This window comes from Mus caroli, unplaced genomic scaffold (genome assembly GCF_978045245.1).
Source record: "Mus caroli unplaced genomic scaffold, Mus_caroli_1 scaffold_2, whole genome shotgun sequence".
NCBI classification, from domain to species: Eukaryota; Metazoa; Chordata; class Mammalia; order Rodentia; family Muridae; genus Mus; species Mus caroli.
In genome coordinates this window covers 68,986,396-69,012,559 of record NW_028227257.1, presented here as the reverse complement: position 1 = coordinate 69,012,559, position 26,164 = coordinate 68,986,396, and the positions used below count along the sequence as shown (strand labels likewise).

Sequence of the window (26,164 nt, the reverse complement as noted above, 5' to 3'; positions counted from 1 at the left end):
TGAACAGATGATTTTATGGAACTCATGTGAATCTAATAGATAAAATATGCATTTACATAAACCAACAATTATGGAAATTGAAGAAAATATTGAAGTAGGATGACCAACACTTTCATGTGTTATTTCTAGCCTAGTTTTCAATGGTAATGTATGCTGTCATTTTAGACATAGACTGTAGTACTTGAATCATGTAGTACCTGTGAACATCCCTCTTTTATAATACTATAACTTTGTTGCCCTAGTAGTCTTCCTCAAAGAAGTTCATTACTTACAGGAAAAGACATGTAAAATTTATAGTACTTCAGGAGACTTGTTTTTTTTTATTTGTTTTGTTTATTATCATTAATTAAATATTTTATTTATTTACATCCTAAATATTGCTTCCCCTGTCCTGATCCCACCTAGCAGAGTTCTTCCCCCATGCTCCTCCCTTCATCACTGTGAGGGTTCCCACCCCCAGGCATACCTCCTCCCTGGGGTATCAAGTCTTTCCAGGATTAGATCCATCCTCTCCCACCTAGCAGCCCTCTGCTACATATATGCTGAGGGCTTTGGACAAGTCTCTGTGTGTGCTTTGCTTGGTGGCTCAGTCTTGGGAGCTCCCAGGGATCCAGATTAGTTGATATTCTTAGTCTTCCTATGGAGTTGCCATCTTCTTTGGTTCCTTCAATCCTTTCCTGAACTCTTCCATAGGGCTCCCTGACCTCCTTCCAATGCTTGGCTGTGAATATGTGCATCTGTCTCAGTCAGCTGCTGGATAGAGCTTCTCAGAGAACAACCATGCTAGGCTCTTGTCTGCAAGCACAACACAGCATTAGTAATAGTGTCTAGGTTTAGTGCCCATCAATGAGATAAATCCCCAGTTGGGCTGGTCTTATTTTCTAAAGTTGTACTGCCAGGGCCTGAGAAGCTTACTTAATATACTAGCTCTCCAGTTGCAGTGCTTGAAAAAACAATGAGCTTGAATCCTTCGAAAGAACTGGGAACACATGCTGGTTAAGAAGCACAACTAGAGACAAGCCTTGAATGTGTTTACCAGATTCAATTTAGAATTATTAGAGATGTATCTCAGCTCCTTTCAATTTCTTCCTGGTCATTAAAGCTGCAAAATAAACAAACATAAAAAAATGAGAACATCTTGTTAAGCTTCTTATGATCTGTGAGTTGTATCATAGGTATTCTGAACTTTTTGGCTAATATCCATTTATCAGTGAGTACATACCATGCATATCATTTTGGGTCTGGGCACCAAAAACCCACTCAGAAGGGGAACAAAATAATTATGCAAAGTAGAGGGAGGGAGGAAATTGGGTGGGATATGGGAGGGGGAGAGGGAAAAAAGGGGCAGGATCAAGTATGGGGAGAGACAAGAGGGACGTCCAGAGGGCCGGAGGAATTGAAATATGAAGCAGTGAGGGTTGGGGGGGGGGGCGAGTAGAAACCTCTGGAAAGTCCCAGAATCCTGGGATGTGAGAGGATACCAGGACTCAGTGAGGACATTAGCTGAAAGGCCCAACAGTAGACACATGAAAACTGAAGAGACCACCTCCAGAATATAGGCATGGTCCTCAGTTGAGACAGGGGCCCACCCACCTGTACTGGCCAGTTTTCTGTCAACTTGACACAGCTGGAGTTATCACAGATAAAGGAGCTTCTTTGTCATGATGTTTGTGCAGGAATAGAAACTCTGACTAAGACAAACTGGTACCAGCATAGTGGGGTATTCCTGTGACAACCTGACCATGTTTTGGTTAGGACTGTGGAAGGACTTTGAAACTTTGGGCTTGAAGATCCATTTGTTGTTAAGAGTTCTGTCAGATGTTGTGTAGGAGCTTGGAAGATAATGTTGAGAACAGTGCAGAAGATGGAGGTCTGGCTTGTGAAATTTCAGAGGGAAAATTAAAGACTCTTTTTAGGGCCATTGCTATTTTGATTGGAAAGATTCTGTGGTTCTAGTTAGCTGGGGCTGAAGAATCAGCTGTGATTTACAAGATACCAGAACTACTAAAGCAAAAACTTTGCATTACTGGGACTATTGATGCTGGTTAGCTGGAGCTAAGAAATTAGCGGTGATTAAGAAGAGACCAGCATCGTTGAGGTGACATCTTCTGGGAAGTGTTTTCTGAAAGCACAAAGAGGCTGTGTTCCAGAGATAGCCAACATTGTACTCCTGCTGCAGCGGGACTTGGTAATGTGTAAGGGTCACCCAGGTGGTACTGGTTTTGAAGGCATGAAGGAGTCACGCAGAGCAGCTGAGGCTCAACACTGTGAGAGGCCATGTAAGGCCATTGATGAAAGTGCAGCCTCAGTTGCAATTGACAGCCCAAGACTGAAGATGTCATGCAGTGTTTTGGAGATGCCAGTACCATGAGATGACCACCAAGAGCAGCAGCAGTTGAGTACAGGCATCTGGAGCCTAGAGGATGACGCATGTGCTACAAAGGGCATGGCTAGAGAAGTGACCCAAGCCCTTGGAGGAGCCCAGAAGATCGTGAGTTGGATCCAAGACATTCGATGGTTAGATGATTTTTGCTTTTGATTGTGACTGTGCCCTGATATTTTCCCTCTTGAAGGAAGAAACTATTTTAGTGGAGCCCACAGTTAAGAGATATGTAAAGACTGTGGGACTTTTAAAGTTTAGATCTTGGGGATGAATAAGAATGTAAGGGTTGAGGCTTACTAGTGATATGTTTGTGTGTCAAGTTGACAAGGGGTCAATTGTACTGGCTAGTTTTGTGTCAACTTGACACAGCTGGAATTATCACAGATAAAGGAGCTTCAGTTGAGGAAATGCCTCCATGAGATCCAACTGTAAGGCATTTTCTCAATTAGTGATCAAGGGGGAAAGGCCCCTTGTGGGTGGGACCATCTCTGGGCTGGTAATCTTGGTTCTATAAGAAAGCAGGCTGAGCAAGCCAGGGGAAGCAAGCCAGTAAAGAACATCCTTCCATGGCCTCTGCATCACCTCCTGCTTTCTGACCTGCTTGAGTTCCAGTCCTGACTTCCTTTGGTGATGATCAGCAGTATGGAAGTGTAAGCCGAATAAATCCTTTCCTCCCCAACTTGCTTCTTGGTCATGATGTTTGTGCAGGAATAGAAACCCTGACTAAGACACCACCCATCTTCACAATTTTTGACCCAGAATTATTCCTGTCTAAAGGAAATGCAGGGACAAAAATGGAGCAGAGACTGAAAGAAAGGCCATTCAGTGACCTGCCCAACTTGGGATCCATCCCATGGGCAGGCACCAAACCCTGACACTATTACTGAGGCCGTATTGTTCTTACAGACAGGATCCTGGCATAGCTGTTCTCTGAAAGGCTCTACCAGGAACTGACTGAGACAAATGCAGAAGCTTTCAGCTAACCATTGGATTGAGGCTGGGAACCAATATAGAGAAAGGACTGAGGAGCTGAAGAGGATTGTAACCCCAAAGGAAGAACAACAGTGTCAACTAACCCAGACCCCTCAGAGCTCCCAGAGACTAAGCCAAGCAGCATGCATAAGCTGGATCTTTCCTTGTTCTATATATTTAGTATTTTGATTATTATGTGCTGAGGGACTTCCTATTTTAGTCTAATCTATTTGGTGTTTTGTATGCTTCTTGTATATTTATAGGCATTATCTTCTTTAGGCTAGAAAAAATTCTTCTATGATTTTTTTGAAAATATTTTTGAGCCTTTGAGCTGAGGTTCATGCTATGAGCAAATGGGTATACAAGTTTTAAAACACACACACATGCACACACACACATACACACACATTAACACAGCTTAAATCATATACTGACCCTTACAAACTAATAATGAATAATAGTGGATTCTTCACTATTCAAATATTATCAATAGAAAGGTCATGGAGACAAAAAGTAAACAGAGAAATATTGGAGCTAAATAGATGTTATACACCAAGTGAGGCTAACTGATACTTTAAAACCATTTGAACTAAACACAAAAGAGTATACTGTTTCTTTATACCATATGGAAATTTCTCCAAAATTGGCTACACACTTGGACACAAAGCAAGTCTCATCAGATACAAGAAATTTGAAACAAGTCCCTGAATCCTATGAGACATCCATAAAGTAAGGCTAGGTATCAATTAAAGCATGGAGGTTACAAAGTCATGGAAACTATAAAACTTTCTCTATTTAATGAAAAATGAGTCAAGACAGAAATACAGAAATTGCAGGGCAGTGGTGCTGCATGCCTTTAATACCATCACTTGGGAGGCAGAGGCAGGTGGATTTCTGAGTTTGAGACCAGCCTGGTCTACAAAGTGAATTCCAGGACAGCCAGGGCTTCACAGAGAAACAATGTCAAAAAAAAAGAAAGAAAGAAAGAAAGAAAGAAAGAAAGAAAGAAAGAAAGAAAGAAAGAAAGAAAGAAAGAAAGAAAGAAAGAAAGAAAGAAAGAAAGAAAGAAAGAGAAAGAAGAGAAAGAGAAGAAAAAGAAAAGAGAAAAAAGAAAAGAAAAAGAAAAAAAAGAAAGAAATTAAAGACTTTCTAGAAATGAATGAAAATAATTACACAATATACCCACAATATGGGATACAATAGAAGTAGGTCTAAATGCCTATATTAAGAAAGAAAGAAAGAAAGAAAGAGAGAGAGAGAGAGAGAGAGAGAGAGAGAGAGAGAGAGAGAGAGAGAGAGGAAGGAAGGAAGGAAGGAAGGAAGGAAGGAAGGAAGGAAGGAAGGAAGGAAGGAAGAAAGAAAGAAAGAAAGAAAGAAAGAAAGAAAGAAAGAAAGAAAGAAAGAAAGAAAGAAAGAAAGAAAGAAAGAAAGGAAAGAGAGAGAGAGAAAGGTGGTTATTTCCCCAATTTCTTTCTCAGCTTGTTTAACATTTGTATAAAGAAGGGATACTGATTGTTTTAGTTAATTTTGTAGCCAGTCACTTTGTTGATGTTGTTTCTTAACTGTAGGAGTTTTCTGGTAGAATTTGGGGGTTGCTTATATATACCATCAGATCATCCACAAATAGTGATGCTTTTTCTGTTTCAATGTGTATCCACTTGATTCCTTTAGCTGTCTTATTGCTATAGCTAGAACTATGTTGAATAGGTAGGGAGAGAGTGGACAGCCTTGTCTTATCTCTGATTTTGATGGGATTGTCTTAAATTTCTGTCAATTTAATTTGATGTTGGATATTGACTTGCTGTATATTGCTTTTATTAAGTTTAGGTATATGTTTTGTATCGCTGATCTCTCTAAGACTTTTAACATGAAGGGGTGTTGGAATTTTATCAAAGGCTTTTTCAGCTCACAGGTACATTAGATGGAGCAGATACTGAGGGAATAACCAAGCAATAACTAGAGACCCATTCGATGGGTAAGAACCAATCCCTGACACTGTTAATGATACCCTATTGTGCTTTCAGAGAGCCATCATAAAGGGAGCGAGAATCCCATAAGAGAACCAACAGAGTCAACCAACCTGGACCTCTAGGAACTCTCAGAATCCGAGCCACCAAAGAACACACATAGACTGGAATGAGACCTCTGGCACATATATAGCAAGATGTGCAGCTAGGTCACCATATGGGTCTCCCAGACAACTAGAGCAGAGACTCTCACTAAAGCTGAACCTGACTGTGGTATCTTTTCCCCAACAGTGCTGTCTTTTCTTGCTTTAGTGAAAGAGGATGCACCTAATCTGATAGAGACTCGTTGCACCATGGTGGGGGTGATACCCATGGCACACCCACCTTCCTAGAAGAGAAGGGGAAAAGTTATGGAGGAGAGGGTCTCAGTGAGGGGGGACTATGGGGTGCAGTGTTTGGGATAAAAATAAATAAGTCAATTAAAATAAATAAATAAATTAAGTAAGTATGTAAACCAAGAGTGGAATGAAACTTTGCCACCTGATCAAGAAAATAGCTTAGACACAGGAGGCAAACTTCCTGCTCAAAGATAAAGAAAATAAAGTAGAAGTATCTGAGCTAGAAAAGTTTTGATCTGACTTCCTACAGATAAATTCTTGATTTTCTTGTTCTGGTAGTGGCAGAGTGCTTTAAATAATTCACAAAGAGAGGAAGCTAGGGTTAAAAGTTTGTTGTCTGAATCTTTCGATCCTATTATGATGGCTAAAATTGGGATGCCTAATTGTGGGTGGGGGAGATAGTTAAAGCAATGCAAGATTTTCTAGTGGCAAACAGAAATAAAGACAATGAAAAAAACCTAAGAAAAGGGAGGAAATCATAATGTCACTGATAGAAATGCTTACTGTGCCACAAAAGCAGACACATCTGACAAGAAGGAGGAAGTCACAATAGGGACCAAAAGGGTAGTGAAGGTGAGAAGCCATCTTCTTTATACCCTTCAGGGACAGCATTGTTTTAACAATGTAGCTTAGAAGTAAAGAATCTTAGTCGTCACCAAATTTAGAACTTTTTTTTTTACAGCTTTGTGCTAGTTGTGATGATTGCTAGCCAAAGAAGCAATCCAAAGTCTCTCCTTTCCCATGAATTTAAATCCTATGCAACGGAGACACATCAAGTTTCAAAAATTTAAGAAATGAACCTACTTGATTGAAAAAATAAAATAAGAGGAAAACCTGACTGCTCCTAATGTATAGAGGTTTTTATTTTAGATATAAGGTAGAAAGCAGTCAAAGGTAAGAGTGCAGGCTAGACTTGAGGAGCAGAATAAACAGGACCATGAGAGAGGAGGGGGCGAGGAACAAGATCAGAGCTACTAACCAAGAGCAGCATCCTGGGCCAAGAGAGTGGCATGACCAAAATGGTTGAGTTATATAGAGATCCAGGCTGGGTAAAGGGAAGCAGAAGCCCAGCCTCTGTGAGGGACAGGTTTCAGGTAGCAGCTAGGGTGAGAAGTGCTGGTAGGAACAACAGATCCTCAATGAGACTTGCCTTGCTTTGAGAACTAACATCTCAGTCTGTTTTGGATGATAAGAGAAAAAGTAATCTTGTCTATAACTATTTCCTGCTGATATTTGGACATCAATGTTGGTGCACAGGAAAGTTGCAATGATGGTCAAAGAACAGGGATAAAGAAGAGTGCAGGCAGTTTTGCTTGCTGTCCGGGGTCTACAGGACAACTTGGTGCTAGAGAAGTGCAGGCTGCTTTGGAGTAGTCTGGAATCCTGGTCCATCATCTAGGATATAGATGCCAAGGAAAAACCTGAAGATGGTGCTTTGTATGTAACATTGGAGACATCTACAATGGACTTGAAACCTTCTAGGACAAATAGACTAGGGAGAGAAGGTAAAGTTAAGAGGTTAAGAGGAGAAAAATTTTATCTTGGGTGGGTGTATATCTGAATCTTTAGGCATGTGGTCATGGTAGTTGGCTGATGGAAGGAGTCCCAAGACCAGGAAAAGGGGGGCATCCTACTGTCAGAATAGACAGGTGGTGAAATGAAGGCTGTTACTAACAGGAGTGCTTATCTGTATTACATTTGACCTGTGGCAGGTGGATCAAAGTTGTGACTTCCTGAAGCCTACAAGAATGCTTTAGTTTACAAAAAGAGATAAAAGGTTTAGATATATCAACATAACCACTGTTTTTATTCTGTACTGAAATCTACATTGTAGCAAAAGCACGCCTTTGACTCATAACAAAAACTTGAAGACCCAAAAATGATTTAAAGTAAAAACCATGAGTACTCTTTCCAGAGGGCTGGATACATAGACTAGACAGATTTTTTTGGCATGATTAGAAATATTTTAAAGTATTCACTTAGAAAAGAACCAAAGTTAATTTAAATTTTGAGCTTGTGGCTATAATAATAAGAGCAGTCTTTCACCAGATCTAGATTATACCATATCAGTTTGCTTAATGTCAAAACTCTGAATGTTAGAAATCTAAATATAACAATAGCCTAGAAAGGGAAAGATGTCTGAAACATTTCTCACTTTTAATATACCTTAAATCACTGTCTTATACCTTTACAACTTATTTTTACACATCATAAAATACTTTCTTAGACCTTGACAATTCATATAAACTTTGAACTATTTAAAAATTTAATTATTAACCATGAGATACAGTGGTTGATTACTGAGAACAGTCACGACAAACCAAGTTCACATAGTTAGGCAGTCATAAACACTATCAGAGATCTGATAATGATCAATTATAGCGGGAAATATAGCCAAAATGGTCCATGTATCATGCATAATGATAGAAACTTACCCTATCGGGAGCATTACCCTAGGCTCCTGTGGTCTTAATGACTTCTTTGGAGGCAGAGGTCCGGCCAGCATCAGTCTTCAGGCAAGCACAGAAAAGATCATAGACTTTTTTCTGGAGGAGATACTTGGGGAATGGGCTAATTTGTCTTTGGCAGAGTAGAGCAATAAACCCAACAGTGACCATAGCTTGGGCCAAGCCCTTACAGCTGGTGCATCATGAGGCAACATTTCCCAGTGGTCAGTCACAATCCACATGGTGCTGTCTACCACAGCCCACCTCTCCTGCCTCTCTGACCTTAGGGTTGCCACTGGGATCTGACATTTATGTCTATCATGGAAAGCTTTGTCGTTAAACCTTTTAAAAGCTATATTCAGCAGAACTCTGAAGAGTTTAAGGGCCATTATCTAATTAATATACCTGAGCTAAACATACTTTATTTGTTTTTAGGTACTCATTTAAGCTTAGACTTGAAAACACATGCAGGAAGCTGAATAAAGCTTCTCTCCATGACTGAACTACATATACACTTAACATCACTATGAGCATAGTTTTGAGCACATTAAAGAATTTGATCATACATAAATTTATCTAAGTATTAACTTGCATGTCTCAATTATATTTAATAATTTACAAGTTAGTAGCTTTTATAAGATTGAGATTTTACAGATTTGTTAAGTTTGAGCCTTAAAAAGTTTGAATTGGAGATTTAACTAAGGATCCTTTTAGCATCAATATAAAACTTTAAATCATAAATGTAGTCCACAGAGAGACTTTTCTGCCTTTTTATAGTACACTATTACACAATATGAAAGTTTCTTATATGAATCCATTTATCCAAGAAGCTAAAGTTTAACAAAGTGAAAAAATATAAAGATGCTAGACAAATATCTAAAGCTTAATACAGTTATCAATGACAAACAAGCTAGACATGCATGTATCTTCAAGTCAGTAAATATTGACTTGAGTATACCTTAGGAATTTATAAACCTTACTTATCAGATATGCATTATTTATCAAAAATATGTTTTTTTTTCCTTATTGAAAATTTCTAGTGGTCTGACATTGAACAGTTAGCAAAAAAAATGTAAGCAGTTAGATGTAAATCCCCAAGTCAGCTATTGCTAATAAAATTATACTTTTATAACCTTGGGGATTTATCATTATAGAAAAAATATATCCTAATCCAAACTTTTTGGGAAACTGGTATTGCCTCCTTAGTGCAAAAGGATATACAATGATAAGCAGAGAGGTCAGTAGGAATAAAAAGTTTTACAATTATTACCTTAGTTGCTTTATACCATGTGGTAATCTTAATCAAGATGGTGGTAAAGTCACATGTCATGCACAGTCTTTAACCTTAGTAAAATGTCTCATATTGTTGTTTCCACCATGAAGTTGTCATAAGCTAGGATGGTAGCAAGTCACACGGTTGCTATTTAAAACATACATTTTTCCAATTGATCTATGTTCTACACAGGAGTTGAATCATATGTATGTATGTGATTATATATATATGCTCCAATTATATATATTCTAATAATATTCTAACATTATATAGTACAGATACTATATATTATATAGTAGATAGATAGATAGATAGTAGATAGATATATACACATATATAGTATATGGCACATAGTATATAGTATGCAGTATGTAGTATGTAATATGTAGTATATAGCATAGTATATAGTAGTTTAATATATATGCTAATAGTGTATAGTATAGAATATTATAATAGTATGCAGTATAGTATATTATATACACACACACACATATATATATGTATATATACTAAACAAAAGTTGAATATAGTATATAGAAGCATATTAAAATTAAGTATGTTTAGGCTTTAAATAGAAACTTTTTGTTACAGGTTTTAATCCAAATACTTTTAGATATTTTTAACCATACCCAATTATCTTACAAATCCTGAGATACAGAATATTTACACAATGTTTTAAAAGGTTTCTTGAAAGCTGGGAACTAAAAAATTTTAGAGATACAAGAGTGAAGAACCATAAAGATAAGAGACTTTCTGATTATTTTCTTGTGTGATGACAGAAGATTCTGATAAAATTTGGAAGTGGAGATTGTCATCTTTGGTCATTGAGCTGTATTGAAGTCAAGCTGTTTTACTAAGACAATGAGACTTAAACAAAACCTCTGATTTATTCAAGGAAGTAATTGAATCAAAGAAAAAAAGAAACAGACTCTTATATAGAGAGAGTTCCCTTAAGCTCCAAGAAGGAGTTGAGAGACAGAGAACACTCTAGTTTTAAGAGACAATGAAGATCAAGCAGGAACTCCACCTAAGAGAGAATTTCAATCTTGTAAAGGCCAGAAGGGAGGAGAGAACCTGTAGGACCTACAAGAAGAAGTTGAGTGGCAGAGGAACAAGGATGGCAGGTAGGAACTCCACTAAGGGAAGATCCTCATATGGGAAGGATGAAGAAAGAGACAATGCAGGCAGCTCTGAAATGGAGAAGATGAGGGAGCTGTATGGTGGAAGGTAAGGAAAGGGTTACAGTATAAGTCTAAGGGATAATAGAGAAGCTGATGAAATTACCAGGCAGCTCCTAGGAGAAGGTGAGGAAGCTCCAGAAAGGAGTTGAAGGAGGACACAGGGAGCAGACGTGGTCAGTGTAGTTGTAACAAGAATTTCAATCCAGGGCATCTCCAAGTGGACGGAACGACTTCTCAGAAAGAAATGTCCTAAATCATAAAAAAGAAGTATCCGTTTCCATAGGATGGGGGTCAAGTAAGATGAGAGGAGTGTCTTGACAAACTGTTGTGGCTTTTGTAGCAAAACTAGTAAAAGCAGACACCTCTGTGTTGACATTTACCTAGGGAAGTTAGAGCAGGTAGAAAAGAAAATAGCTGAAGAGGAGAACTGAGATAATTTTGAAAAAGGCAGTGATCTAGTAGATAGAGAAGAATGGGTGTCTTAGTGAATAGAAAGTTGCACATCTGGTGGGCTTCTTGAAAGCATAGCAGAGTCCAGAAGTCAAAGATAGGACACTTACTGAATAGACAAGGAGAAATGTATGGTTAGAGCAGGTGAAGGCAAGAAGCATCTGAAGAGGTAGACTCCAGAATTTGGAATCAAATATGATAGATGGCAGAAGCCAACAGAAACAAGTGATTTGAATACATATCTTTGGAGAGACAAACCAGCAGCTTGGTAGGAGAGGCCATTTCCTTTGGAAGGGAGTTCATTTATGCCTGTGCAAGGTTTTAGCACTAGGTGAATGAAAAATTAAATGAAATAAAAGGAAGAACACATGGCTATTCCTAAAGTATGGAGAAAATATTTATTTTAGATATAAGGGAGAAAGCAGGAAGAGTTAAGAGTACAGGGTGAACATGGCTGACAGACTAAACACTACCATAAGAGGAGAGAAGGGATGGAGAACCCCAAAGGAGCCGTGGACCAAGAGAATACCCTCGGCCAAGAGACTGGAATAGCTAACATATTCAATTTAAATAGCAATCAGATTAGAAGAAGGAAATAGGAAGGTCAGTGCCTAGGAGGAAATGTTTGAGGTAGTGTCAGGGAGAGGAGTGCTGAGAGGAGCCATAGTTACAGAGTGAGACCTAACACTACTGAAGATTTTGCTATAGTTTTTTCTTGAGTACAGAGTTCCATGGAACAGAAAAATAAGTATGCTGAGGCAGGTAGCATACCATTGCACCAACCAGCTTATAGTGGGGCCATAACAGAGATACAAACAGTGGAAGGTCCAATTAAGAATGCTCCTCTGGATGACTGGATCCTGACTTGGCAAGAAATAGAGACTCAGACATATACTGCCAGTGTCACTGAAGAGGCTCTTGCAGCACCTCTAAAGTCTAGAGCCACATGCTAGTCTTGTCAATAAACAAGTCATTTTAAAGAAAGATGTCTGAATGCAGAAAGGGGGCATACAGAAGCCTCCTACAAGGTTATTTCCACTTTCTGGCTAATAGAAAAATATGTTGCTATGAAGAGAGCTGACCACGTGTCCTTGTGGTATAATGGAGCATTTTTGGAGTATATACCCCGGAGTGATACAGCTGTGTTTTAGGGTAAAACTATTCCCAATTTTAAAAGAAACCAACAAATTGATTTACAAAGTAGTTTTACAAGGTTGCACTTTTACCAGCAATGGAAGAGTGTCCCTCCATATCCCTCATCAGCATGTGAAGTCACTGGAGTTTTTGATCTTAGCCAATCTGATGGGTGTGAGATGGAATTTCATTGTGCTTTCGATTTGCATTTTCCTGATGACTAAGGACTTTGAATATTTAAGTGCTTCTTGCATATTAGAGATTCCTCTGTCGAGAATTCTCTGTTTAGCTCTGTGACCCCTTTTTAAATTAGGTTATTGAGTTCTTTATGTTCTTTAGATACTAATCCTCTGTCAGATGTAGGGTTGATGAAGGTTTTTCTCCATTCTGTAGACTGCTGTTTTTTCATATGAATGGTGTTCTTAGCCTTGTAGAAGCTTTTCAGTTTCATGAGGTCTCATTTATTAATTAATGATCTTAGTGCAGGAGTTATTGGTTTTCTGTTTAGAAATATGTCTACTGTCCCAATGTGTTCAAGGCAGTTTGTACTTTCTCTTCTGTTAGGTTTAGTGTGTCTAATTTTATCTCAAGGTCTTTGTGATCTACTTGGACTTGAGAACAGGGTGATAAATATGGATTTATTTGTACTCTTCTACTAGGTTATAAGGAGAGCCCAAAGGGCATTTCATGAATCTAACTCTGAAGAAGAAATAAAATAGACATCAGATGTAGATGGAGGGAAGGAATTTGGTGGGAGAGAGCTTGAGGAGGGGAATGGGAATGGGAATGGGAATGGGAATGGGAATGGGAATGGGAATGGGAATGGGAATGGGAATGGGAATGGGAATGGGAATGGGAATGGGAATGGGAATGGGAATGGGAATGGGGATAGCATGAGGGGTGAGTAGGGGCAAGAAAAGGCTGGGAAAGAGAACAGAAATCATTGGGGCGTCTCTCGGACTAGCCAGAGATCTGGAAAGGGGGAGGTTCCCAGGAGTCTATGGTGTTAACCCATGCTGAGGCTCCTAGCAGCAAGGCATATGGAGACTGAAGGTGGGAGTGATATCCATGGGATCTTCCCCTTCTCCCTAAGAAAGGGGAGTGGCTAATAGAGGGAGGAGTTAATGGGAGTGGGACTAGAAAGAGAAGAGGGAGTTTGGGTTGTGATCAGGATCTAAATTGAATAATAAATTAATTAATGGAATAGCCAAAATAAAAGCCACCCACTAAGTGTTCAAGGTGTCTCAGGGGCAAACATCATGTACATTTCCCTGTGATATTGTGGAGCATCTTTTGGATATATACCAAGGAGTGGTATAACTGGGCCTGTATGTAGAACTAGTTCCAATTTTCTGAGGAACTGCCAGATTGAATTCTAGAATGGTTGTAATGGTTTGCAATCCCACCAGTTATGGAGGATTGTTCTTTCTCCACATCCTTGCCAACATGTGCTATCACCTGAGTTTTTGATCTTAGCCATTCTAAATGGTGTAAGGTAGAATATAGGGTTGTTTTGATTTGCATTTCCCTGAAGACTGGGGATATTGGATATTTATTTAACTGTTTCTCAGCCATTCAAGATTCTTGTTAAGAATTCTCTGTTTAGCTCTATACACCATTTTTTAAATTGGGTTATTTGTATTTTTGGATTCTAACTTCTGAATTCTTTATAAATTTTGGATATGAACCCTCTGTCAGATAGGGGGTTTGTGAAGATCCCTTCCCATTCTTGATTATATTGCAAAGTACAATAATTTCCTATCAGTGGCTTTAACTACCTCTGGGGATCATGCCATCTACACATTAGTTAATAAATTACATAATAGGAGGATACCATTTACATTTTACATATATGATCATTCCTCATCAGAAGCATGCAGTTTTTTTGGGAAAGTGCTATTTTTGATAGCTGGCACTTAGCTCCATAAGTTGTGATACATGTACTATAAAATACAGGGATGAAGGTAAGCTTGGCTACTAAAATTTGTCTAAGTTGCATGAACAACTAGAGATAATACCCAAAGTCTCAATTTCAGTGGTATAAAAAATGAATCAGTCTACTTAGAATTATTTAACTGTTATGGTGGTTTGAATATGCTTGGAACAGAAATTGGCTCTGGAGGAATGATATTGTTGGAGTAGGTGTCGCCTTGTAGGTGTAAGTGTGTAATTGTGGGCATGGACTTTAAGACTCTCATCTTATTTGCCTTGAATCCAGTAGAACTCTCAGCTCCTCCTGTACCAAGCTTGCCTGGATGTTGCCATGCTCCCTCCTTGATGATAATGGACTGAACCTCTGAACCTTAAGCCAGCCCCAATTAAGTGTTGTCCTCTTAAGAGTTGCCTTGGTCATGGTGTCTACAGTAAAACCCTAAGACAGGAGGATACCAAATACTGACCCTCTTACTGATGCTATGTTGTACTTGCAGACAGAAGGCTAATATGACTGTCCTCTAAGAGGCTGTACCAGGAACTGAATGAGACAGATACAGATACTTATGGCCAAGCATTAAACTTAGCTCCAGGACTGCTATGGAAGAGATAGGGGAAGGATTAAATGAAGTGAAGGGAATGGCAACCCCATAGAAAGGTCAGCAGTGTCAACTAACCAGGACACCTGGGAGCTCCTGGAGACTAAAATGACCATACACAGGCTGGTCCAAGGCCCCCCAACACAGATGTATCAGAAAACTTGTCTGGCCTCAGTGGGACAGAATGAATATAATCCTGTAGAGACTTGATGCCCCAAAGAAGGGAAATACCTGGGGCAGGAGGCAACCTTTCTGAGGTGAAGGATAGGGGGATGAGGGATAGAACTCTAAGAGGGAGGACCAGGGGCAACATTTGCAATGTAAATATGAAAATTAATTATAAAGCCTTTCTAGAAAGAGGAGGAGGAAGAGAACAAGATGAACAAGAAGAAGAAGAAAAAGAAGAAGAAGAACAAGAACAAGAAAAATAAGAACAAGAACAACAAGAAAAGAAAAAGAAAAAGAGGAAAAAGAACAGAGAAGAAGAAATAGCTAATAGGAGAAGGATCAGTGAAGTAATGAAGAGTATAAGTTGAAGCATTAGAATATAAAGACATCAACAAAATGATTGTTAAAATTAAAAATACATTTTAATTTATTTTGATGGAACTAGTTAACTTATTAAATATTCTGATACTTCTTTAATTTTTATAATAAATGTAACAAAACCAAAATATTCTAAATGTGATTATTAAAAATAAAGTCAGAATCAAGTATGTATTCTTTGATATTTTCAGTTTGAGGAGAAGCAATTAAATAGATCAGGTTAAATAGTTTATACAAATTCAAGTTCATAATTCAAATGTGTAATCATGGAATTAGAAAATCAATTAATGGATATAAGATAAACAATAGAAGCCAAAAATTATTAGGTAAGAGTTTTGTAATAAAACTTACGAGAGGTTAATAATCAGAAAACTAACACACAGATCATGATTCACAGCATGAGAGGAAAATAAAGTATAAAGTAAGTATTAATGAGCTGAACCAAAAAAGATTCTCTATGTAATGACATTCTACCAAAAATACTCACAAAAGAGAAATGTGCTAAAATACTAGATAGAGTCAGTAACACATAACTGAAGTATGAGTAGTCATTGGGACAATAGTCTGGAATAGTCATCAAACTCACAGTGTGAAAAAGTAGTTGTCAAAAAATTGGTAGAGACTGAAAGACTGAAAAGGCATCAACCAGTGCAATTGTCATGGTCCTTATTCGAATAAGCCAACATAAATGAATATTTTTGAGACAGTCAGTGAAATTTGAGTAACAAGCAAGCATTTGATTACAGCAAATATAGACAACCATAGATAGAATCAAATAAATGATAGAGAACATAAAGACTAGGTAAAGAAGAGGAAGAGAGAAAAAGGAATTAATGAACCAAGATTTTACAAAAGGAAAATAATAATAATCATTGAGATAAGCCTAACACTGTGCATAACATTTCCTCACATGGAGAAATTCTCAATGGAATCAAACACCGAGAAAATTCAACTTTTGGCTTTGTTAATTCTAATTGTTAATTTTATGTTTAGATATTGTTAAACCCCAATAATGGTATATTTTGTCAAAAGGTAGCCTCGATGTTGCTGTGAAGTTTTTCTTAGATAAAATTAGCATTTAGGTCACTATATTTTGAATGAAATAAACTATCATATAGATTATAAGATACTTGAAAGTATTAAGAGAAGAGACAGAGAGACAGAGACAGAGAGAGAGACAGAAAGAAAAAGAGAGAGAAAATTATCTGTTTCTAAGAACCCCTAGTACAATCTTTGCTTATTTTACTAGTATATGTTCAATTTAATTTGTTTCTACTCATAAATGTAGTCATTGTTTCTTTGGTGTATTCAATTTCTCATGTCTTCTAGCCCACTTTTAATCTTTATTTAATTGTAATTACTCAATGTTGTGTATATTTAAAGTGAAAAGCAGTATTTTGTTTCGTATTCCATGAAATAAACTTAGCAATCAAGCTAATGAAAATATCATTTTTTATGGAACCGGTTATTTTTTGTTTATGCATGTAGTGAGAACACTTCTGAAACTGTGCACCCTTAAGCTAATTTAAGATGTACAATATTGATGAATTTATGGAAATGGTGTATCATGAAGAAGTATAAATTACATAACAAATGCTACCAGGCACCAGCCCACATTGACAGATGTGTTAAGAGACCTGCAAAAATTCACCAAAGATCCTGGATAAATACAAGATCTAATAAAAGATCTGAACACCAAAGATCCTGGATAAATACAAGATCTAGTAAAAGATCTGAACTGACAATTGCTCATCTCTCACTCCACCATGATCCTCTCTGCCAATCCTTGAACATAAATGACCAGATCTGGTCAGAGTCCTGACTCTCCTGTTATTCCATTCATCTTTCCCCAGTAATTTCATCAAACCTCTAGCCCACTTTTCTTCCTTGTACTATCAGCTTAATAGGCTAAAAAAATCATTTACAAAATATTAACCAACACTTAAATCCAGAGGCCCACATCATATCATAAAACCATAAACAATATTAAAATATTACCTCTCAAGAAATGAATCACATAGTAGTGGTCTCCAGCAAGAACAATTTGGAAGCACAAAGATTACCAGTGTGTTCCAGAGCAAAGAGAAAAGTATTTATGGGATTATTATACGTGAGATCAAGTTCTACTACAAAGCAAAACATGTGGCAATGGCATGATTGTCTACCATTGTCTAAATTAATATTATATAGTAGATTTTGACTTAAGTCCACAAACTTACAGTGACCCGATTTTCAACAAAGATGATGAAATAACATGGGACAAAGACAGAATCTTCTACAAATCTTGTTTGGAAAATGGATGCCTACATAAAGAGTGAAATTAAACCCTAATCTCTTATTTTTAAAAACAAAAAGTCAACTCTGAATGAGTAAAATAAAATAAATATAAAATCTGAAACTAGTAAGCTGCTTGAATGGCTTTCAAGTTTTAACCAACTTTACAGTATCAGGAATAATCTCTCTCCTATGAGAAGAGGCACTAAAAAATTAGCTGTTTTCTCTGCCAGACTATTGCCATTGTTATAATAGTAGATATATCTTGACAGGTAGGGTTCTATTTTCCCATCCAGGGTCTAGAGTAGGGTAAGACCATCGAAATATTTTCTTCCCCAATGCCTCTAGCAACATTTAGCACTCTGAGTGCTATTGAATAGGAGAAAGTCAATTTGAGATTGATTTCTCTGTGCCCTAATAGCAAAATATGTTGTTTATTCATCAACAGGCTGTTTCCACATGGCTATGGTGAACAAACAAGGGCAAAAGCAATAATGTTGGCAGCACCACTGATCAACAGCAACATATGTGGACTTACAAATGCTTTTGTTAAATGTCTCATCTGTGTTAAGACATTAAATGAAGTACAATAGTTATGATAATTAATCTAATTATAGACATTTAAAATCAAGGAGATAGAACTTCAGGATATTATGCAATATTAAGTAATAATTTAAATGAAAAGTTTTAATACTAGATTGAGATAAGATTGAAATCTAATTAATCTATATTCATTCATTTAATTATGATACTCTATTAACCTGATTTTTTTTTTTAAAAATCACAAAGTAAAGCTCAAAGCTGGTCCATGTGAAGTTTATCACTTCATTTCACCGTTCTTAATCCTTTCTGCCTACCCAATTAGTATTTTGGTAGATAGCTGTGATAAGACAAAAATAATATCAGTTATTTGGCAAAGGAAGTAAGTAATTTGGGGGAATATATGGTTGTGTACAGAATTATACTCAGGAAGAAATACTAGTATTTTATTCATAAAGTTAAACAAATGAGATCAGTTTGAAAAGTTAAGTACAACTTTATTAAAAACATAGAAGCATAATTTGATGGCATGTGGAAATATTACTCATATTTAGATTGTAAATATTAAATTATATATCTATTGAAAGCTTAGTATGTATTTTAAATAGAAACAATATTGTTAGTTTTAAAGCTTTGTAATACAGCAAGTCTCAACATGTGAGGAAATTACTACATAATTCTGGATATTAAGATTTTATTTTGGGACCTAGAAATTTGCCTATGAATCTTTTCATGGCATTTTTAATCTCTTTATTCCTCAGTGTATAAATGGTTGGATTTAGGAGAGGAGTAATAACAGAGTAAAACACAGCAAGAAATTTGTCAAACCAGGTGATGCTGAGAGGCCACACATAGATGAAAATACAGGGTACAAAAAAGATCATCACTACAGTGATGTGGGCACTGCAAGTGGACAGAGCCTTAGATGCTCCAGCTTTAGAGCTCTTGCTAACAGTGATAAGGATGTAGGTATATGATATAAGCAAGAGACTAAAGCAAGTTACAACCACAACCCCACATTCAGCATTCATTAAAGTATTTAAATTATGGGAATCCATGCAGGCTAGCTTGATTATAAGTGGCATGTCACAAAAGAAACTGTCTATTTCCTTGGGACCACAAAAAGGCAGATGCACAAACACTACCAAGTAACTTATACCATGTATAAATCCAATTGTCCAAGAAGTCAACACCAACCCAGTGCATCTCTTAAGGTTCATGATGGTAAAGTAGTGGAGTGGTTTGCAGATGGCTACATAGCGGTCATAAGCCATTACCACCAACAGTATCATCTCTCCTCCAGCAATGCAATGGGTAAAAAAGACCTGGGACATGCATCCTGCAAAGGAAATGGTCTTGTTTTCCCTGAGAAAATCTGTGATCATCTTAGGAGTGATGTTTGAGGAAAGGCACATATCAACAAAGGACAAGTTGGCCAACAAGAAGTACATGGGAGAATGCAGATGGGGGTCGGTGGTTATCAAGGTCAGGATGACAATATTTCCAGACACAATGAACAGATAAAGCATCAGAAATATCACAAAGAGTAAGACCTGAATATTTTTTGAGTGGGAAAGTCCCTGGAGTATAAATTCTGATACAACAGACCGGTTGCCTCCATCCATTATATTCAGATTGTCCTCAAATATAAACTGCAAAGAAAGAAAGATTGTCAATCAACAGAAGATATGGGATAAGTTACTTCCTTTGTAGAAATCAACATTTGTGTTGTGATTGTGTTGAAACTCGGTGGATAGAAATGCATAAAATAAAGAGAAATCAAAACCAAACATGATTGACATTGTTTCCCCAGGTAAAGTTCATGAACCAAGAGCAAGTCCCCAAGAAAAGAAGCATCAGATGAGACTGTTATACACATTGTCTATCAGGAAATACCTCTTATAGGAGAAAAATGAGGAGGGAAAGACAGCAATGTGAAAACCGAAAAATGTGTGGTTTCTTATTTTTTTGTGTTTGTTTGTTTGTTTGTTTGTTTGTTTGTTTGTTTCAAGACAGGGTTTCTCTGTGTAGTTTTAACTGTCCTGAAACTCACTCTGTAGACCAGGCTGGCCTGGAACCCAGAAATCCACCTGCCTCTGTCTTCCAAATGCTGAGATTAAAGGCATGCACCACCACCACCTGGATATGTGGTTTCTTAAATAAATGGTCTCAGTTAGTTAGTAGCAATCATGATATTCTACAACAAAAATGAGTTTTAAACTCAGAAATGTGTGGGGAATTGCATTGTAGTTCAGTACAAATAGTCACACAGGATGAGCCCATTTGTGAAAGCATGTTTAATGATTTTCTTGAGCATTAGTAAAACAAAATCCATATAATCAATAAATTAAAATTTTAGTTTAAATCTCTAATGCACATGTTGTGAAAACTTTAGTGGAATGCATTACATATAAGACATGCACAGATACCAAATGGAAATCAAACTATGTTTACACTTATTTATTAACAAGTATACATCACCAAATTTATTTATTTAACTAAACTGATTAATAATTGCCAATGCAAATACCTATTGGAGTAGATTTACAGAGAACAAAGCAGCCCATATTCAAACCTCAGCTCTAAAAGTCACATTTGGTTAAAATTTAGCACTAAAATATGTAGATCTCAAGTCACATCAACAACTTAATTATCTTACAACTACAAGATATTGAGAACTAGACTTTTAGGTATTGTAGTTTCTTGATATGTTATATATCCTCTATACTCAAGGCATCATAAGTGTATGTTTTTTTTATCTTATCTACTGATCATCTATGTTGTTTTAAAGAATAACATAAATTACATAAACCTGTAAACATAGCTATTCTTTGACTCACAGCTTCTGATGTGTGTGAAATTATCCATCCACTGAGCAGCAATTTTTTACCTCAAAGCACAGGCAAAGTGCTTCTACTGATTGAATGAACAGTACTCAAGCTGGATGGTGGATAATCATTCTCTATTTTCTCCTCCACTTAGTAATTGTCTTGATGATTTTCAGCTTGTAGGTCTTATCATCTTTGATTCTTTGATTTCTCTAGGTTAGGGGAATCATCAGGAAGCAATGAGATACCTGACATTATCTTTACAATTATTTTACAACCCTATTTTTTAAGGGTGCTGAAGGTAGAGTAAAAATGAAAACAACTCCAATAACAACAACAATAGCAGCAAACAAGTAAATGAAACCAAGAACATCCTGAAGACATCAGGTAACACAACCATCTGCTGTATGCATGGCAGCAGATAAGTGAATGCATGCACTTTTCAGAGATTTACCAAATATGTAAGGATACCCTGATTATACAAAAGAGGGTTCCTGTTCCTTGACAGTTTGATTTTTCAATAGGATGGTTTCTAGCAAACCTAAATTTTCCAGGAATGCATTTTTATTTTGTTTTAGTTATTTCTTTTATGTTTTGAAATTAAAATATAATTACATAATTTCCCCCTTCCCTTTCTTCCCGACAAATCACTCAATAGACATCCTCCATCCCCTCTTTCAAATTCATGGCCTCTTTTTTCAGTGATTTTTAAGTGCATACATATATATTCATATACATATTTATTCCAAAATATAACTTGATCAGTCTGCATAATGTCACTTGTACATACAAGTTGAAAGGACAGATCATTTAATATTAAATAATATATTTAATTGCTTGTTCTGAGTAAGACAATTTCTCCAGCCCTCAGCATATCTTTGTTACCTTTCTTCTTTGTGTAGGGATGAGACTTATTGCACTTTCCCTTGTGTTCTTTATCACCTTTTCTGTTACTATGTTTGTTCTGCACAAGTTTAGAAAGTGATGATAGAACTGTGCCTCAAATGAAAGGAATTACTATTTAAGAGAGCAAGTACACTTCTTCACAAAGCTGTGTCATACTATCCTTTTCATTGAAAAGTAGAGCCAAGTCTCATGCAATGCCTTGTATATTCTCTCCTCTAGTATTAGGAATGTAGCACACTGTTGGATTATACATCTATGGATGTAAAATATGCTACATCTGCTTTGTGACACATTCTGGTGACCATCATTTATCAGTTCTTTTAATGATGATATGAAGAATGTTTTGCCTTCAGGTGATAACTTAAATACTAGCAAAAAATGGAGCCATGTACTACAATAGCTTAAAAAGATGTTACATAGTTAATGTATTAATATATAGTAAAGATACAGAAGAAAATACACACATGAGAATCAGACCTTTCTAGTACCCAGTATACTGTTATCCATGAATTCACTCCTTATACTATAGTTTACAGTGTTGGTTATAGAAAATGAGTCTGTTGTTCAAATGAGTTCTGTGTAATATATACTTATAAAAACAGACACTATAATTATATATATATGCATATATATATATATATATATATATAAAACATTTACATGAATGACAATATGTCATACATATGTTAACCCAAATATTTGCTATAAAGATGGTTTGTATGTGTGAATTTTCTTTAAAATACTTACTACTTATACTTTTCTTAAGTTACTATATACCTGTTCAGTAACTATGAGATATGCTTCTATGAAAGGCATATTTGACATGCTTATTGATTTTTAGGAACATAATAACCACTTTGCCCTTCTCTTCTCTTGCCCAGGTGCTCTCAGTATTTTACTAGACATAATGAAAAATTATAATCTATTAAACTGCTCTGTAATTTTTGCCTTTAACTAAGTGTTAATTCCAATTTTGGTTTTATATTAACAAATATTAATGAAGGGAAACAAATTGAATTAGCTGTTTTTACAGTCTACAAACAAACAATTTTCTTTTATGTGTAATTTTTTTCCATATTTATTGGTCTTTTATCAAAGTGCCAAACAAGATAAGAATCTAAGTATTAATATTTATGTATTTGTGGATGTAACTATATTTACCAAACTTAGTAGAAACCAAGTGATAGATACTGATGACTTATAAAGTGATGTTTTGGTAGCTTCTAATGAACTACTTTGCCAGAAGATCAGTTGTTGTTGGGGTTGTGTCTGTTTTGTTTGTACAGTGTTAGGGTGATTTTACTAGAAAATATGCTTTTAATTGCAGTAGAATTACATCACTTTCCCCTTCCTTTTCCTTTCTTAACACCCACTTACCTACACTCCTTAAAGTATTCCAGTCCCACCCTCAAGTTGATAACCTTTTTCTTTGTATATTTGATTACATATATATGTGTGTAGTTTAACACACACCACACACACACACACACACACACACACACACACACACACACAACCGGTTTATTGAGTCAGACTTTCTTATTATATACGAATTCAGGTCTAACCACATTTCGCAACAAATTAGAGGGCTCATTCCTGTCATGTTATTCCTCCTTTCCTGTGGAGATTAGCTTTCAGGTACTTACAGTCTGCATTATAAAGTACCCACTTATGTCTCTTCTCACTTGAATTGCTATCATCTTTACTATTTATATAATGAGAGTTATCTTATATCTTATACACTCTGAATTTTAAAATATTTTATTTAAGTTGAAGGGGATATTTTACAATGCTAGCTAAATACTGCTTTAATATCTGATAAAGAATGATGATCATCTAATATAGACATGAAGACTCATGGAATGGGACAGGTGTAGAAAACACATAAATTGAGCTCTAAAGATGTTTAAAAAAAAAAAACAAGCAATTCTCAGTCCACCATATATTGAATTGGTAAAAAGAAATAATTAGAACCATTTTAAGAATTTCCTAACAGAATAATATCAGAGAAATTACTTACAAAAATCACAATTTTCCCGTGGGTCAAACTTTCTTCCCATCTGATGGGTACTTATGAAGACATTGATGCTGTGTAAAGAGTTTTCCCCTCAGCCTGACTTATCTTCCTTCCTGCAATTGTCCCGTGGGTGTCCAATATCACCTATTCTTTATACCGAACAAAAAAACCTTGGAAATAATTATCTTGGACACCTCTTGGGGATTTCTCTGCTAAGAGTGATACTGGGTGTTAATTATGTATGAAAATAGGAAGAGTGACATGTGAATACACCTAGTAGTAATTACATCACTGATAATGTTAGTCAACCTTTCAGAACTATTTTTTTCATTAATAAGGAAGAAAGAGAAGTTTGCTGCTGCCTGATCTTTTGCTATATGTATTTAATCAAAGTGACGCCAAACATTTTATACTTACATGACCAATTGTTAAAAGTGTGAAATATTACAAAAAATAAAACAAAAATCAAAAATACCGTGAATATAATACTGTAATACATGCAATCTGGGTCAAATCTTGGCCACATAACTGATGAATTTCACTGTGCTCTGTAATTGTATGTGATATTTGCATGATTGAATTTGCCATCAAGTTACTTAAACCAATAAAGTTGTTGAAAATTAATTTTTTACATAATCCATAGTTATCTACATGTAGTCTACAGTTATTGTGTATGTGTGTGTGTGAATTTGTGTGATACTATATATATACATACATGGAGAGATTATAGGGTGTCTGTGTCCATTCTCTCTTTCTACCTTCCTGAATTTCCTAGGAGTTGAACTTAGATTGTCAGACTTCCACAGCAAAGACTTCCACACCTTTATTCTCAGAGACAATTTGCCTCCATCCTCTTTAAGTAAGTTTTATAAAGAAGACGTTGATGCACCTCTCAAACATGCTTATTTTAATTTTAGATTTAAACCATCTAAGAAATACAGGTAAAAATTCTCGTGTATAGAAAATTAGGGAAATGGTAGAACTCTAATTCAAAGATTGGCTTCATTCTGCCTGTGTACTGGGTGCAGGGCTGAATATAAAAAGTAATTGACTAATGTTTGACTGTGGGTGTCTGTATCTTATCTAATCGGTTGCTGAAGAAAGCCTTTCTGACGATGATTTGGCTAATAACTGCTCTATGAGTGTAGCAGAATATCATAAGGAATTATATCATTCATTCACTTTGTTGTTGTTAATCATATCTAGACTCTGAGCCATCCTGCTTCTTCTTTTTTTTTTTTTTTTCCCCATCTAGGCAGCACTTGGCATAGGCTCCATCCATCTAGTGGCTTGCGTCTCAAGTTAGGTAGAGCTCAGAAAACCAAACACAGGAGGAAGAGAAAAGAGTGTAGAGGTATGTGAAATTCCAGAACAAGGCCCTCAGAATCAACTAAGCAGAGCTATTAGTGAATCACAGAGACTTGAACTGCCAATTGCTTAGCCTTCATGGGTAGGAAGTAGGCCCTCAGCATACATAATGTGGTTGTTGCTTGGGTTTCTGTTATACTCCTAATAGTGGAAGTGGGATGTCTCTGATTCTATTGCCTGTTCTTGGGACCTTTTTGTCTTCTACTGGGTTGCTTCGTCCAGCCCTTTTGTTTGTTTGTTTGTGGTTTTTAAAAATCATTTTATTTTCTTATATTTCAAATGTTATCCCCCTTCTGGGTCCACACACACAGAAAAACCCATTCCTCTCCCCTTTGTCTTGAGGAGGGTGCTCTCCCACCCACTTGCCTACTCCTGCACCACAGCCCTAGTGTTCCCCTACACTGGGGCATCAAGCCTTTACAGGATCAAGGGGCTCCCCTCTCTTTGATGTCAGATAAGGCAATCCTCTGCTACATATGCAGCTGGAGCCATGTGCATTCTTTGATTGGGGGTTTAGTCCCTGGGAGCTTTGTGGGGTCTTGTTGGTTGATATTGTTGTTCTCCCTATAGGGTTGCAAACCCCTTCAGCTTCTTCAGTCCTTCCCCTAACTCCTCTATTGGGGCACACCTGCTAAGTCCAATTGTTGGCTGCAAGCATTCCATCTGTATCACTAAGGCGCTGGCTAAGCCACTCAAGAGATATTCATATCAGGCTCCTGTCAGCAAGCACTTCTTGTCATCTGCACTAGGGTCTGGGTTTGGTGTCTGTATATGGGGTGGATCCCAACGTGGGGCAGTCTCTGGATGGACATTCCTTCAGTCTCTGTTCCAAACTTTGTCCCTGTATTTCCTTTAGACAGGAACAATTCTGGGTTAAATTTTTGAGAAGTGTGGGTGGCCCCACCCCTCAAACGGGGGTTGTGTTTAAACTGTAGAAATGGTCTCCACA

The 26,164-nt window shown here is 36.7% G+C and overlaps 1 protein-coding gene across 1 annotated transcript; it reads right to left on the bottom strand.

Moving 5' to 3' along the window:
- Positions 1 to 18,782: 18,782 nt before the first annotated feature.
- Positions 18,783 to 23,959, bottom strand: LOC110289770 (olfactory receptor 4K3-like). Its single transcript, XM_021156141.2, has 2 exons — positions 23,851 to 23,959; positions 18,783 to 19,748 (listed from the first exon to the last, which is right to left on the bottom strand). The coding sequence occupies exon 2, from the start codon at positions 19,719 to 19,721 to the stop codon at positions 18,783 to 18,785; it is 939 nt and encodes a 312-aa protein (XP_021011800.1). The 5' UTR covers positions 19,722 to 19,748; positions 23,851 to 23,959.
- Positions 23,960 to 26,164: the final 2,205 nt, after the last annotated feature.

What these genes read in the sequence shown, in the direction of transcription:
- LOC110289770 (XM_021156141.2), bottom strand. Translation starts at nt 19,721, where the DNA reads ATGGATGGAGGCAACCGGTCTGTTGTATCAGAATTTATACTCCAGGGA.